This window comes from Acipenser ruthenus, chromosome 4, assembly GCF_902713425.1.
Source record: "Acipenser ruthenus chromosome 4, fAciRut3.2 maternal haplotype, whole genome shotgun sequence".
Classification (NCBI taxonomy): Eukaryota; Metazoa; Chordata; class Actinopteri; order Acipenseriformes; family Acipenseridae; genus Acipenser; species Acipenser ruthenus.
Window position 1 is genome coordinate 11,584,160 of NC_081192.1, and position 15,330 is coordinate 11,599,489.

A 15,330-nucleotide genomic window follows, 5' to 3' on the forward strand; every position below is an offset into this window, starting at 1 on the left:
ACAGTTTACATATGTTCAGAATCTATCACATGTACAGATTCCAATACAGTGCTATTAACTCTACTGTTAAGGTATCTGTGCCACAAACAGGAAATCTATTGATTGATTTATTTATTTTCTAATATCCCCTTCTGTTGACAGATTACATAGATGGCGTTTACATGCACAAGTCATGACAGTTTTCCTCACAATGTTTTTTCTGTACTTTTCAGGAAATGTGTTGCTATGCTGTTCTGATTTAGGAAAAAAAGTCATCCTTACCCATGCAGATTACTACATTCATATTCATTTAGGGGAGGGGATATTTAAATATCCGTGTCTGCCTAGTAATTAGGAAAAGAACGACACTTTGTGTTGCCATGAAGATTAAAATAAATTAAAGAAGTCTATAAATGTATGTGGAAAATGTGGGTTACAATACAATAAAAAACGGTATGATCCTTAGGCCTGTATGAATATAAGATTGAGAACAGTGGGATATGTAAAAATACAGACAAGGTTGCTGATCAGCTTCATGCACTGGCAGTTCTATAGGCAGAGTACCAGGCTGAGCATCCTAATGTTCCTGTACACATCTGCCGGTTCCTCTGCTCCGAGAAGCCAGTGACTGCTGGTCTGCAGCTGCGGTAGAAGTGCCAGGTGCAGAATCTGCTTAACACACACACACATTATAATGAAACGTGGATGTCTTGTAATATTATAAACATTCAAACAAAAGTCTTTATTTAAAGCGATACGGTACATTTATGTTGTTTGATAACTATATCCATTATTTATTGCACAATATGCCAATGGATGTAAACAATTAATTCCAGTTCTGTGCGTTGGAAGGTCTTTTGTGGTCTTTCTTGTGTGTGTGGTTTGGTACGGCTATGCTGAAGAATAACTTGAGATTCTGCGAGTTAAACGGGATCTTGACTGCTGAAACCTCGTTAGCCACAAGCAGGCCCACCGAGAGGACGGGGAAGACACGAGACCCTTTGCATTCCCACCACCACATTAAAAAGAAAAACTCCCGTACCGCACACCGAGCCGATGTGCTTCTGTTGTGTAATGATTGTGTATTGTCAAACATTTCCTTTCACACAATGATTTGAACTTTCGCATTTCATATTTTACTACATCAAAAAGCTGAAAAAAAGGCAAAGCAATTTTGTGTATTTTTTTTAAAGACTTTTAAAAACTTTAAAAGAACCCTAAAGTTGCACAATATATACCACAGTATGAATTATTCTATTGTTAAGATAAATAATTTGCTCAAAACAACATGGTGCAGCAGTTTGTTAGAAAAATTGTATTGTGGGGAGGGGGTGCAGGGGCGGCAGCAGGACATGCCAATCCTTCCCTGGGGCCCATGACGGCTCTCGGCGGCCCTGGCCACAAGCACGATTCCTGCTCCGGTTTACGTGGGTTTTTACAGCTGTTTTTAGCGTGACAAAGCGATTGACCTGCCCTTAAAGTCGCGCTGACCAAAGGATGTTCTTTTGCTGTTTCACACAGTCATGACTGTAGAGTCGATTTTCACGTGCATGTAAACCCAGCCATAGATAACAAGGACTTTTATTTATTTATTTTTTTTAACAAATGATTTGCGTAAAAGTGTACTGGTAAATTAAAGCCTATACATAATTAATTTACACTTATGCGTTCTCTGAATTAATATTGAAAAAAAAAAACCCTTTAAAATCATGTTAGTCGCCATCTAGAGCGTTCTGTTTATTATGGATGTTTGCTTTTTACTGCATTCAGTAACTCCATTCACATAATTCTGAATGTTTTCATTTCAAATAATGAAACATTGAACTTGTGTTTTGTGGTACAGCAATTTTGTTTGACATAATTATTTACATACCACGTTTTTCTCCTCCGGTTCCTCAAAATAATTCCAAACGTGACTTTGCCTTGTTCCTCTGTTAAGAGATGCAATTTTATTAAAAATATATAACAAATAACAAACATCAGAAAAAAACGCATTTCTTAACCCGTGAGGACTGAACCACACTTCAGCATGAACACACAGTGTACCAATGAAGCGCCAGATCAACCGAGAATAAAACCCGCCCCAGTGTCAATCTTTCTGTTGCACCAATTAGAAAAACTGCTTGAAGGCAATTCCCAAACTCCTTCCTTTCTATAATATCCACCCTTATTGTGGCATCACACAAATTGGAAACACGACAGGCTGCTGTATATGATGATAAATTACTAAAATGAATACATTAAAAAAATGTGCGTTTTGGTGAAATTTGTCATGTGACTGGTTATATGTCTAGCACCTTATTCAGCGTTTAACCACTTCTTTAGAGTTAATACGTTTCAAACTTTTAAAATTCCCATCCCTACTCTCTGAGGAGGCGGTGGAGGGGGGAGATGGCGACACAGGAAGAGACCGGACAGTACTGTGAGTGCAGCACAGTTTTAACAAAACAAACAAAACACTGAACCCAAAACAAAAAACAGCACGGTGGCCAAAATAAACAGACAGTAATCAAAACAAGTGTTGTGGGCTGGTGTAAAACCAGCACAAGTAGATATTTTAAATATCCTCTCCTCTTTCATGTACCTCCTCTCTACACCCAGCCGCGAGTGACTGATCTGTGTTTCTGTTTTTTATGCAGCTGTGCCAGGACTCGATTGCTAATCAATCACTCAACTGAGTCCAGGCACAGTCTGCACGTGAACTACTGTGTGACACATCGGTGCCCAAATACAAATACACATTTTAAATCACCTGTGCTACATAACCCAAACCATACAAAATAAACAAAATACACCCAGGAGTGGGGGGTACCCCGTCACACATCTCCCTCCTTGTGTGCAGCATACATGGCCTCAAAGGCCACCTCCCAAGTCCCAAAAGTCTCAGGCATATTCCTGGGCCTGGAACTGAGGTATTAAGGGGCCCACAGGCAGCCATGTTGTCAGCGGCAACGCTGGCCTGGGTGATAGCTTCTCCCGTCGGCGCAATTCTAGCAACGGAACTGCTGTCAGTGACACCGCTGGCAGTGGAAATGCTGACAGCGAGGCGAGATCCTCCTCCAGTCACACTGCCGGCAGTGGAAAGGCTGACAGCGAGGCGAGATCCTCCTCCAGTCACACTGCCGGCAGTGGAAAGGCTGACAGCGAGGCGAGATCCTCCTCCAGTCACACTGCCGGCAGTGGAAAGGCTGACAGCGAGGCGAGATCCTCCTCCAGTCACACTGCCGGCAGTGGAAAGGCTGACAGCGAGGCGAGATCCTCCTCCAGTCACACTACCGGCAGTGGAAAGGCTGACAGCGAGGCGAGATCCTCCTCCAGTCACACTGCCGGCAGTGGAAAGGCTGACAGCAAGGCGAGATCCTCCTCCAGTCACACTGCCGGCAGTGGAAAGGCTGACAGCGGGGTGGCACACTCAGGCAGCGGAAATGCTGCTACTGGCAACGGCAACAGCAGCAAAGCTGACAGTGGCAATGCTGACAGCGGAAATGCTGACAGTGCACAGGCTGGCTCCTCCAGCATAGGCGGTTGTGGCAGTGAGAATGCCAGTTGCAACGCTGGCCGCTGCAATGCTGACAGCAGCAATACTAACAGCGAAGCAAAGGCAGTTCTGGCAGTGGTACGCTGCACTCCAGAAGTGATGGAGGCACTGGCAGCGGTAATGCTGCCCTCAACGCGGGACACTCTGGTAGTGGCCATCGAGGTACCTGAGGAGGGCATTCATTCCATCCTCCCCTGCCTCGCCACCAGTGGCAAAACAAACCCGTGCACAATGCCGCACACGGTGGAGTGCCTGGGCTCAGCACAGGCGAAGCAACACTTCTCCTCTTTGGCAGGTGAGGCAGGTGTCCTAGTCTGCCTGCGGCGATGGTACGGCCGTCAGGTGGATCCACTCCTCCGTGGTCTCCACCTTACCCTGATCGAAGGCCTTTACAAAAAGGGGGTCTTCATAGGAGCACATGTCCAAGAGGTACCCATACTACAAACAAGCAAGGCACCATAGAGCCCCTTCGGCTTTCAGCTGCCACTGGTGGTCATGCCACCGCTTCATGTACTCCCCCACCTTCATTTTCTCCATTAAAAAAAATTAAAATCACACAACAAAAAATCACCTGCAGTACTTCTCCTGGCCTGAGTCTATGGAGGCACTGTTGTGCCACATTCTGACACCATGGGCCTCATTTACAAAAGGGCGATAAACTTTATGGTGCATGATACTTGCAATTACTGTGCATGTTAATGATTTCTGTATTGTTGTGTATTTAACTTGTGTTAAACAAGGCATACTGTAGTATCAATGCGCCACCAACTACACACGTGAACTTGGGAGCATTACACCTGAAAGTAGTGCCTAGAACTAATGGCACAGGGTACATACATTACAGTATTTACTATTGCAACTTTATTAATTATTGCGCGAAATAGTGGGTATATTATTGTGCCATATTATGTAATCAGAATGAATATGTGATTTGTATTGTAACGCATGATAATGTATTTAAATCATGCAACCGCTCTGAATAATGAGATGAGCTTCATTCACACCGTATTTATAAAAGGGCGACAATTTTAGTGTGCGCATTAAAGTGATAATTTGTTAGTGCGTATGGAGGCCAGGCTTTAACCACTGAAGCCGCGCTGTTTAAGCCTCATTTTCTGGCCTGAAAACTTGAGATGTGCAGTTTGATTTTTTTTACTGACTTGATTAGTTCAGGTTAGTGAATTAATTCAACAGATTTGTTCGTTTGATTCACTGATTCACGAACGCCACATAAATAGATCTTGCTGGGTTACTTGATTACACCGTGTAACAATTTTTTATTTTTTTTGGTTCCTGGGTAGTAAGTGTTATTTCCTAATTGCTTATGCCTCAAAAGTATAGAACATGGCTATTATTCCCCACAAACTTTGCTTTTGTGACCAGGACAGTGATATTTTGAAATTTACCTATTTTCCAGAACATTCCAGATAGATTCAGTGCTGAGTAAACGTGGAGTAACTTCTAGAACTTTCTAGAACTTTCCAGTAATATAAATAGTAGTATAAATACAGGGGCCTTAAGCCCACCAGTTCAGTTTAGTTCCAGCTGCCTAAGTGGATACATATCTGCATTTTTCTGAGATGGCATCAAGGTCATAGGAGACTTCAAAATGGTGGCATTCCTGATGGGTCTCCAAGGCGGTTTTACTAAGTTTCCCTGCTATCTTTGCCTTTGGGACAGCAGGGACACCAAGGCGCACTACCACAGGCGGGACTGTGCCACAGCGGACCGAGTTCTCTGTGGGGAGGAACAACGTCAAGTGGGAGCCACTGGTGGACCCCCGGAAGGTGCTGATGCCACCACTGCACATCAAATTGGGCCTTATGAAACAATTTGTCAGAGCTCTAGATAAGGAGTCGGCAGCCATCAAGTACCTTCAAGACTTCTTCCTTAAGCTGTCTGAGGCAAAGGTCAAAGCCGGTGTCTTCGTCGGACCACAGATAAAGAAGATCCTGGAGTGCAATGAATTCCCCAAGAAGCTCACTAGTAAGGAGAAAGCGGCTTGGAACAGCTTTGTCGCAGTGGTTCGGGGCTTCCTGGGCAATCACAAGGCCGAAAACTATGTGGAGCTGGTTGAGACTCTGGTGAAGAACTACGGCACAATGGGCTGTAGGATGTCCCTCAAAGTCCATATCCTTGATGCTCATCTTGATAAATTCAAGGAGAACATGGGAGCATACTCGGAGGAGCAAGGCGAGCGCTTCCACCAGGATATACTGGACTTTGAACGCCGCTACCAAGGACAGTATAACGAGAACATGATGGGAGACTACATTTGGGGGCTGATTCGTGAAAGTGATTTACAGTATAATCGTAAATCTCGAAAAACTACTCACTTCTAAATCTTTTGTAGTTATTTTTGTATTACTTTAGTATAAATACATGTTAATTTGGATTCATGTTGTTTTTTTCTGACTTTATGTGAACGAAAAGACACAAATTCGCCCGTTTTCTCATTGGAAATAGGTAAATGTCAAAATATCACTGTCCTGGTCACAAAAGCAAAGTTTGTGGGGAATAATAGCCATTTTCTATACTTTTGAGGCATAAGCAATTAGGAAATAACACTTACTACCCAGGAACAAAAATTGTGTTACATAGTGAGAGCCCTTGCTCTGTTACAATATATATAACTGTAGTCCTGCTCTGAGTCTTTAGAGGGCGCCTATCCCACTTTTAACACCACATGTAACAGGATAGCATCAGGAATCAGGAATAGCTGCAATGTAAGCACTGTTGCGCACTTTTAATACACAAAACAAACAAAAACATCGGAACAAACAAACAGAGACACGGTGGCCAAAATAAAAGGTTTAAACACAAGAATACTAAATACACCCGTCAGGCTGATCAGTCGCTTTCACTAACCGATAGAGTATCCCAGCACAGCACAGCACAGCACAGCACAGCACAGCACATTTTAACGCAAGTGCTACTCACCTAAACGCCAACCCCCCAAAAAAGGATTTTCTCCTTAAATACCATGTGACTGGAGCCTAATGAACCATTACTTATTCAATTAAGGCTCCAGCCACATTCTCACATGTTTTATGGCAACTCTGTATTCCCAACACCCACACAATCTTTACATTTAGGGCTTTCGCTGCCACAGTAACCAATTGAAATGTTATATAGTTAGCTTTTTCTTTTTATTATAATGTGGCTGTAGGTTATTGTAATGTATTCGTAATATTGTGAATATGAAACAATAGTATCATATTGCTATAATCAGTGTATGGGTGTGAATATTGGTATAATAATAATAATAATAATAATAATAATAATAATAATAATAATAATAAAAAATATACCTGGGACTGCAGAAAAGGGGACTTGTTCCCAAGAGGTGTTTAATGCACAAACACAGAAGACTACAGAAAGCTTTGGTCTCAGTGCAGGTAATGATAATTAACCAGGAGCTTGTTAGATATCCTCATGAGTACAGATCACGGGTTCTTTTGTCTATTGTGCTACAAAACAAAAAAAAAGTAGTTTTATTTTAAGTACCAAATGAATAGTATGTAAATTCATCAAATACCGTGGCCTACAGTATATATTAATATAATGCTGTAATACATCATCTAACAATCAGTTTATTTTTTTAAGAATGTTTATTACTGAATATTTATCATTAATATCAATATTTTCGTATCATTAATAATTCAGAAGAATTGTTTAAATATTTTGCATTGAAGCTAACAGAATGTAATATTTGACTACCTAAGTTCTTGTGTTTCAGTATTTTTTTTGAAAAAAAATCTACAAAGAAACTATCAAAAAAACAGTGATAAATTAACATTAAATAAAGAAAAATGATTTATGGATGTAAATAATTCTGTAAACATTTAGATATTAAAAAATGAAAAGTACTGTCATTATTTTAAAAATATTTTTTTTATTTATTCTGCCACTATCACAACACAGTATATTATAACTTAGATTTCTATAATACAAACACCTTGGTTTAGAAATAAAAACAATATACAATCACAAAGTGTAAGCCATGCTGTAATAGTAGAAATACATTTGAATACACAAACCGCATTACAAGTTATGGAAATAGAGTGAGGCACTATGCTCTACAATTTTACATGACTGATAATTAATAACAGGCATGACTGATAATTAATAACCAAAAAGCTTTAGTTTCAGTTTCAGTTTCAGTCAGCAAATACTGGATCACTTGAATACACACAATTAAATGACATATACTGTTGTTGAAATCTTCCTCCCATTCTTTCAGCTGAACTGTAAAACCGGTATTCAATGTGTAGCACTGACACAATGTGAAAATAATAGCTTTATTAGAGGTTCAACTGTAATGAACAATAATTAAAAAAAAAAAAAAAAAACATTTGATAAAATGAACGAATATATCGCCCTCCTCTGGCAATTTCAAGGAATGACATCAGTAAAAATGCCTTTTTTTTTTTAGGGCTCCACTAACGTCTTTCTTCATACTTTTGTATTGAGCTCCATTCAAAATAATCTGCAAAACACAAAAGTATTTATTTATTTATTTTTTAAAAATAAATTAGTGGAAACAATCTGACTCACCTCAGAGAGACTGACTTTAAAAGTTACTAATCTCAAATTTGAATACTTAAAACACATCTTACAATACTGATATAATGATCTTCTTCATAAGCATCCATACTGTATGCTCTTTCTTTGTGGGTATGTATTAAGCTGTTTGCCTGCTCTGTCTTTGTGGGGATGTATTAAGCTGTTTTATTATTATTATTTATTATTTCTTAACAGACGCCCTTATCCAGGGCGACTTACAATTGTTACAAGATATCACGTTATTTTCTTTACACATTATTTTTACATATAATTACCCATTTATACAGTTGGGTTTTTACTGGAGCAATCTAGGTAAAGTACCTTGCTCAAGGGTACAGCAGCAGTGTCCCCACCGGGGATTGAACCCACGACCCTCCGGTCAAGAGTCCAGAGCCCTAACCACTACTCCACCCTGCTACCTGCTCTATCTTTATGGGTATGTATTAAGCTGTTTGCCTGCTCTATCTTTGTGGGTATGTATTAAGCTGTTTGCCTGCTCTATCTTTGTGGGTATGTATTAAGCTGTTTGTGAGAAACACACGTGTTAATTCTGGGTTTCATTAATAATGGTACATTTATATGTTAGCCCTATACAGTAGCGCTATGCCTTTTGAAAAACGACTCTTTCTAATGATGTCTTGATGACTTGGTTCCAATGTGCAGCTCACCAGGATCTTCAGATCTTTTGCCCATCAGTCCAACGAAGGAGTTCAATTTTTGCCCTACAAAGAAATGATATATATTATTATCAAAATACTGTATCAATATCAGTTCATAACTGCAACAATGGTAAGTCGCCCTGGATAAGGGCGTCTGCTAAGAAATAAATAAATAATAATAATAATAATAATAATAATAATAATAATAATAATAATAATAATAATAATAATAATAATAATAATAATGGAGTGATTTATTTGGCCAATATTATATATATATATATATATATATATATATATATATATATATATATATATATATATATATATATATATATATGATATATTAAGTACAGTCACTGTTTAAAAGACACACTTGGAATCAGGTTAAAGAAAAATGTGAAACTCTTAACAAAACAGCTCTGCATTTTTGCTGTGTTTGTTACTGTTCATGATGTGTGTGTGTGTGTGTGTGTGTGTGTGTGTGTGTGTGTGTGTGTGTGTGTGTGTGTGTGTGTGTGTGTGTGTGTGTGTGTGTGGGTGTCATGCGGTGTGGATTGTTGGTGTTGCCGTAGGTGAGTGGGCGTGCTGGTTTATGGCAGTGAGATACGATGCTGGAGTTAGAAAACACACAATAAAGCGTCCTGTTAGTTTATTGTAACACGTTGTTAGAGTCGTTTGTTTTTTACAATACAACAGTAACCCTCTTTGAGGGACCCCCATAAGCATACAAGAGCATCCCTTAGAAATATGACATGCTCTAGTCTAGGCCAGCGTCATGCATCAAGAATGTTCTATTATTCCAAGGCAGACATGTTCTGTTACACTCTAACCTGGAACTGAAGGGTCCTCTAGATAGGACAGCACCATTAATAATGTGCTGTCAGTGCCGAAAGCTATGCATATCAAAGCCAACTCCAATGGCAAATCATGCAAATAAAACCAATTCTGAAAAACAAGCCTTCTTATACAGATCTAGTTAGGTTTTAATTAAGGTACAAATAAATGGCTAATAGCTTTTTGCTTTAACTTGGTATATCTTCATTGTGTGTGTGCGTTTTTTTTTTTAAATGTAGCTTCATCTTAGTAGCTGTAGCAATGCTAAGGCTGAACTTTTGATCTGTTGCATAACACGGATAGACTGTGAGTACAATGGCCAGAATGTATTTATTTATTTATTTTGACTTGCTCTAAAACACCCATTAAAACTTTCGATAAAGTACACATATAGTACAATTATTATTATTATTATTATTATTATTATTATTATTATTATTATTATTATTATTTATTTCTTAGCAGACGGCCTTATCCAGGGCGACTTACAATCGTAAGCAAATACATTTCAAGTGTTATAATACAAGTAATACAATAAGAGCAACAATAGTAGCCGTTTTATTAATGACATTTAGAATTCCTGTACCGCGCAGGTTTCTAAAACGTATTTATTATTTGATGTCACTTCATTGCACTGTATATAGCGGATAAATCAAAAGCATATCATAGTACAGTAGTCCGCCGCGGACTGGACTGCAGAGTGACCAGAGGAAGGGCGGATACTCGACTTACTTTTGCCGGTAATCTGTCGGTTCGCTGAAAGAAAAGATAGAAAACTGAACGTCAGTAAAATGAATCAAGATACACATGACTGCTTTGTAGCACATAAGAGGAAGTATTTTGCAGAACTAGGGTAACCATGAAACATACATGTATTCAGATCACACATGCATTAACATATTTCAATGATTGTTGCTTTATGTTCCAATGTATAGCAATTTCTCAGCATGCAGATACAGAGCTTACTTTATATAAGAAAACAATAACTCACAACTACACGACGCTACTGTATTGTTACCAAGTTACAAATAAACACAACATGTGTTTTGTAACAACATCGCAGCTAGAACGGGAGAGGGAGTGAGGAAGATGCGGTGTGGTGTGGGAGACCTGGTTTTCATTCGCTGAAGCTAAATTATAGACTCTCCATGGCACATTTCACTGTACTCCAGCGATGCTGAATAAATAGCTGGGCGAATCTTACCAGAAGATCGTTTCCCCATCAAACCGAAGAACTGATGGGGTTTGGGTTTTCTTACGATTCGTTTTAAGATTTCTTTAAATGAATCCGGTGCCAGCCATTCATCCTGATAAAGAAAAATTTCAGGTCAGCGATTAACACAAGTAATGTGAGAATGTGTGATAGACATAACGAACTAAAAAGTGCTGTTACACATATCTTCCCTAAATAAACTACTGTACTAAAATGTTAATATTTATTTATTGTTGAGTAATTTGAAATAGTTATGTATCAATGGACATATTTACTGTTTAATTAAACATAGTAGCCTAAAAACATCAATGTACACTTCTCATAGTGGCGCACATAACGTGCTTTGTGATGTTAGTACAGTGCTATGAACGATAGTTTACTTAATTTGGATTTAACATATAGACCTTTATTATAAAGTGTTTCCTTAAGATAGAAATCTTGTAACATGACTATATGGCTCTGTCTGAACTCTGTAGTGGGAGTAAACCGTTACTTCGTTACTATCGCGTTTTTTTTTTACAGCTGAAACAATAACTGGTATGACTATTATCAACAAGTTTAAAATCATTTAAAAAATTTTTTTTTTCTACATATTTTGTTAATGGTAAGTTGTTAATTTATTTACAAAAAGACAGGCTATAGTTTTATACATCCTGGTCTTACTAGAAAAACTTTCAAAAAGAATACATTCAGTCCAGGCGTGACGACTTAAATCCATCATCTTTAAGGACTTGTTACATTACTGTACTTTTGATGTTTACCCACAAACATAGTTAATACGCATGGTCATGTAAGTTTATTTGTTTTGTATACTGTATATATTAAAATAAAAAGATGTGTTACATACTTATTTAAAACCCGAACACATAAATTATGACATTATTTGAGTTTTTGTATATAAAATGCCACTCCACAGGAAAAAAAGAAAGAAACAATCGATAAAACCTATCAGGTCATGATAATTTATTTACAACATGCCTTACTGAAGCTTCCTTGGAGACAGTCCTATCGAGTGAAGTTATTTATCCAACCCTCTGATCTAATGTTACTATACTAACAGCTTAGCTTGAGAAACGTCATAAAGTTAGGTCGTATCTTTTGGGATTCCCTTAGGGATAACTCTTGACATCTAGTCTTGAATTTGCATGTAGGCATACTATTAAAAATTCTGGTACATCTTTTAAGATCGTTAAAATATTTGGCTGTCATCCAGCGGGCAATGTCAAATGGAAAACACGCGCTTCATTCAACAAATGGACAACGGGGGCAAAGTAGAAAGCAGGCAGGTTTTTCTTCTATATAACAACATCGTTCTAGCTTCGATGTTGTTATATATCTCGGATGCTGTTACGGTACCTTACTGTTTTGCTACATGATGAGATAACATCCAAAATTTCCTATTGCTTCTCCATTGGTAGAAGAATATAGCTACACCGGTATTTAGCTTTTACAACTGCAGTTTCAAATAGTCTCTGACTCTTGGACATTGCGCGAATACGCATGCCACAAAGATGTGTTTTATAAAGAAATCGTTCTATTTCACAGTAGTTTCTATAAAAAAATAAAAAAATAAAATAAAACAAAACTCCAACATTGTAGGTGTATTAATGAGCAGCAAACGCCAAGAAGCATTAACTACTGGTTATAGTTATATATAGAGAGAGAAACGTGTCTAATGCGTGTTAATTGAATATGAGTTCCAGTACTGTACCATATTTTGATGCATCTTTGTACGTACTGTAAAAAATTGACACTAACCTGTATTTGGTTGCTGTCAGTCCAATAATTTAGATCTTCGCCGGTACCCGCTTCTTCGCAGAAGAGTTCTGCTAAAACGAGAAACACTACCATAAAGCCTAGTAGCAGTTTCATTGTGCAGACTGGGAAGTATGCGACTCTTTATTCGCCCAGTTGGTATTCTTGCTTCTTGATGAGAGAGGGTATGTGTGTGTGTGTGTGTGTGTGTGTTTGAAATGCTGTGGTACAGACCAATTGATGTAACTTGAAGTGACAGAAAGGCTCAGGTTCTATATGCTTTTCTGACGCGAAGAAATCCAGAAATGCTAAACCTGAAAACAAAATATACTTTGAATAAATATACTTTTATATGTTTAAAAAAAGAACGGTTCTTAAAGCAGCATTGACACCGAGCTTGCAATGTGTTCACTCTGCTGGCTTGTCTTGGAGAAGGCACTTGAGTACGCACCACCATTTATACGATGAGACTGGGAGGTGTCCGGCACCCTCATTTGGCTAAAAACGATTAGTTACTTTATTTAGCAGGTGATGGCAAAGCGCCTTGTGACTAATTTCCGTTTGTATTTTAAAAAATGTGATCGATGTTAGATAAAAATGTCGTGTTGTAAAACCACGTTTTCCTAAAGTAAGGAATTACTGTCATTTAGGAGGCAGAATGACGCACACAGGTTGAATGGTGAATATTCAATTTTCACAAATACTCTCTACTAGTGCAGGTCATGACTACATTGTAAATGGTTTGAATGGAGATTTATAGTCCCACTTTTCTCACAAGCCTATCAATTGATTGTAATTTGAATGTTTTATTTATAGGCCTATATTACATTGTAAGTTAATGTAATATCACCCCCATTGGGCTAACAGGAGAAACATGATATGGGGACCGACCTGTTCCTGTGGTGGTTCTACATTGACACACCTGGGGTACTGATTGTGTTGGAAAATGCCTATAACATGTTACAGGGGGTCCCATGGGTGTTTTTTCACGGGTTTAATTGGGGTTAAGGTAGGAGGTTGACTCATGTGTGGGCGGGATAAGGGAATGATTACATAGGGGTGCTCAGGCAAGCTTTCCAGTACACGGCTAGATTGGGCCGGTACAGCAATAAAAACTCTTTGTACCTGAGCAATGTGGTCCAGCGTGTCTCTGGGGGGTTCAGTGATGGGGAACGCTACAATATATATATATACAGTGCCTTGCAAAAGTATTCAGACCCCTGACCAATTCTCTCATATTACTGAATTACAAATGGTACATTGAAATTTCGTTTTGTTTGATATTTTATTTTAAAACACTGAAACTCAAAATCAATTATTGTAAGGTGACATTGGTTTTATGTTGGGAAATATTTTTAAGAAAAATGTAAAAACTGAAATATCTTGCTTGCATAAGTATTCAACCCCCACACATTAATATTTGGTAGAGCCACCTTTTGCTGCAATAACAGCTTTAAGTCTTTTGGGGTAAGTATGTACCAGCTTTGCACACAGTGTCGGAGTGATTTTGGCCCATTCTTCTTGGCAGATTTGCTCCAGGTTGTTCAGGTTGGTTGGACGATGCTTGTGGACCGCAATTTTCAAATAGTGCCACAGATTCTCAATGGGATTGAGATCAGGACTTTGACTGGGCCACTGTAGGACATTCACCTTTTTGTTCTTGAGCCACTCCAATGTTGCTTTGGCCTTGTGCTTGGGATCATTGTCCTGCTGAAAGGTGAATTTCCTCCCAAGCTTCAGTTTTTTAGCGGACTGAAGCAGGTTCTCTTGCAGTATTTCCCTGTATTTTGCTCCATCCATTCTTCCTTCAATTTTAACAAGATGCCCAGTCCCTGCTGATGAGAAGCATCCCCACAGCATGATGCTGCCACCACCATACTTCACTGTAGGGATGGTGAGTCTTGAGGCATGGGCAGTGTTAGGTTTGCGCCACACATAGCGCTTTGAGTTTTGGCCAAAAAGCTCCATCTTGGTCTCATCTGACCACAAAACCTTTTCCCACATCGCAGCTGGGTCACTCTCATGCTTTCTGGCAAACTCCAGACGTGCTTTCAGATGGTACCTTTTGAGTAACGGCTTCTTTCTTGCCACCCTCCCATACAAGCCAGTGTTATGCAGAGCTCTTGATATGGTTGACTGGTGCACCATTACTCCACTCCCAGCCACTGAACTCTGTAACTCCTTCAAAGTGATTGTTGGCCTGTCTGTGGCTTCTCTCACAAGTCTCCTTCTTGCTTGAGCGCTGAGTTTTGAGGGACGGCCTTTTTTTGGCAGTGCCTGGGTGGTGTGATGCAGCTTCCGCTTCCTGATTATTGATCCAACTGTGCTCACTGGGATATCCAAACACTTGGATATTATTTTGTACCCTTTCCCTAATCTATGCATTGTATTACTTTATCTCTAACTTCTGTAGAATGCTCTTTGGTCTTCATTTTCCTTCAGATTCACAGCCTGACCAATGATCCTTCAACAGTGGGATTTTTATCCAGAAAATGTGACAGCAACTTTAATGGTTCACAGGTGGAGGCCAATGGTAAGGTAATTGTGTCCTCGTTAGGGCAATTTCTTTCATCGGTGTAAACTGGGAGCTTCCACAGCACAGGCGTTGAATACTTATGCAAGCAAGATATTTCAGTTTTTTATTTTTCTTAAAAATATTTTCCAACATAAAACCAATGTCACCTTACAATAACTGATTTTGAGTTTCAGTGTTTTAAAATAAAATATAAAACAGAACGAAATTTCAATGTACCATTTGTAATTCAGTAATATGAGAGAATTGG

General features: G+C 38.9%; 1 protein-coding gene across 1 annotated transcript; it reads right to left on the bottom strand.

Moving 5' to 3' along the window:
• Positions 1-7,404: 7,404 nt before the first annotated feature.
• LOC117400715 (protachykinin-like) lies at positions 7,405-13,114 on the bottom strand. Its single transcript, XM_034000995.3, has 5 exons — positions 12,551-13,114; positions 10,784-10,886; positions 10,312-10,335; positions 8,752-8,805; positions 7,405-8,006 (listed from the first exon to the last, which is right to left on the bottom strand). Exons 1-5 carry the CDS (start codon positions 12,662-12,664, stop codon positions 7,960-7,962), a joined length of 342 nt encoding a protein of 113 aa, XP_033856886.1. The 5' UTR covers positions 12,665-13,114; the 3' UTR covers positions 7,405-7,959.
• Positions 13,115-15,330: the final 2,216 nt, after the last annotated feature.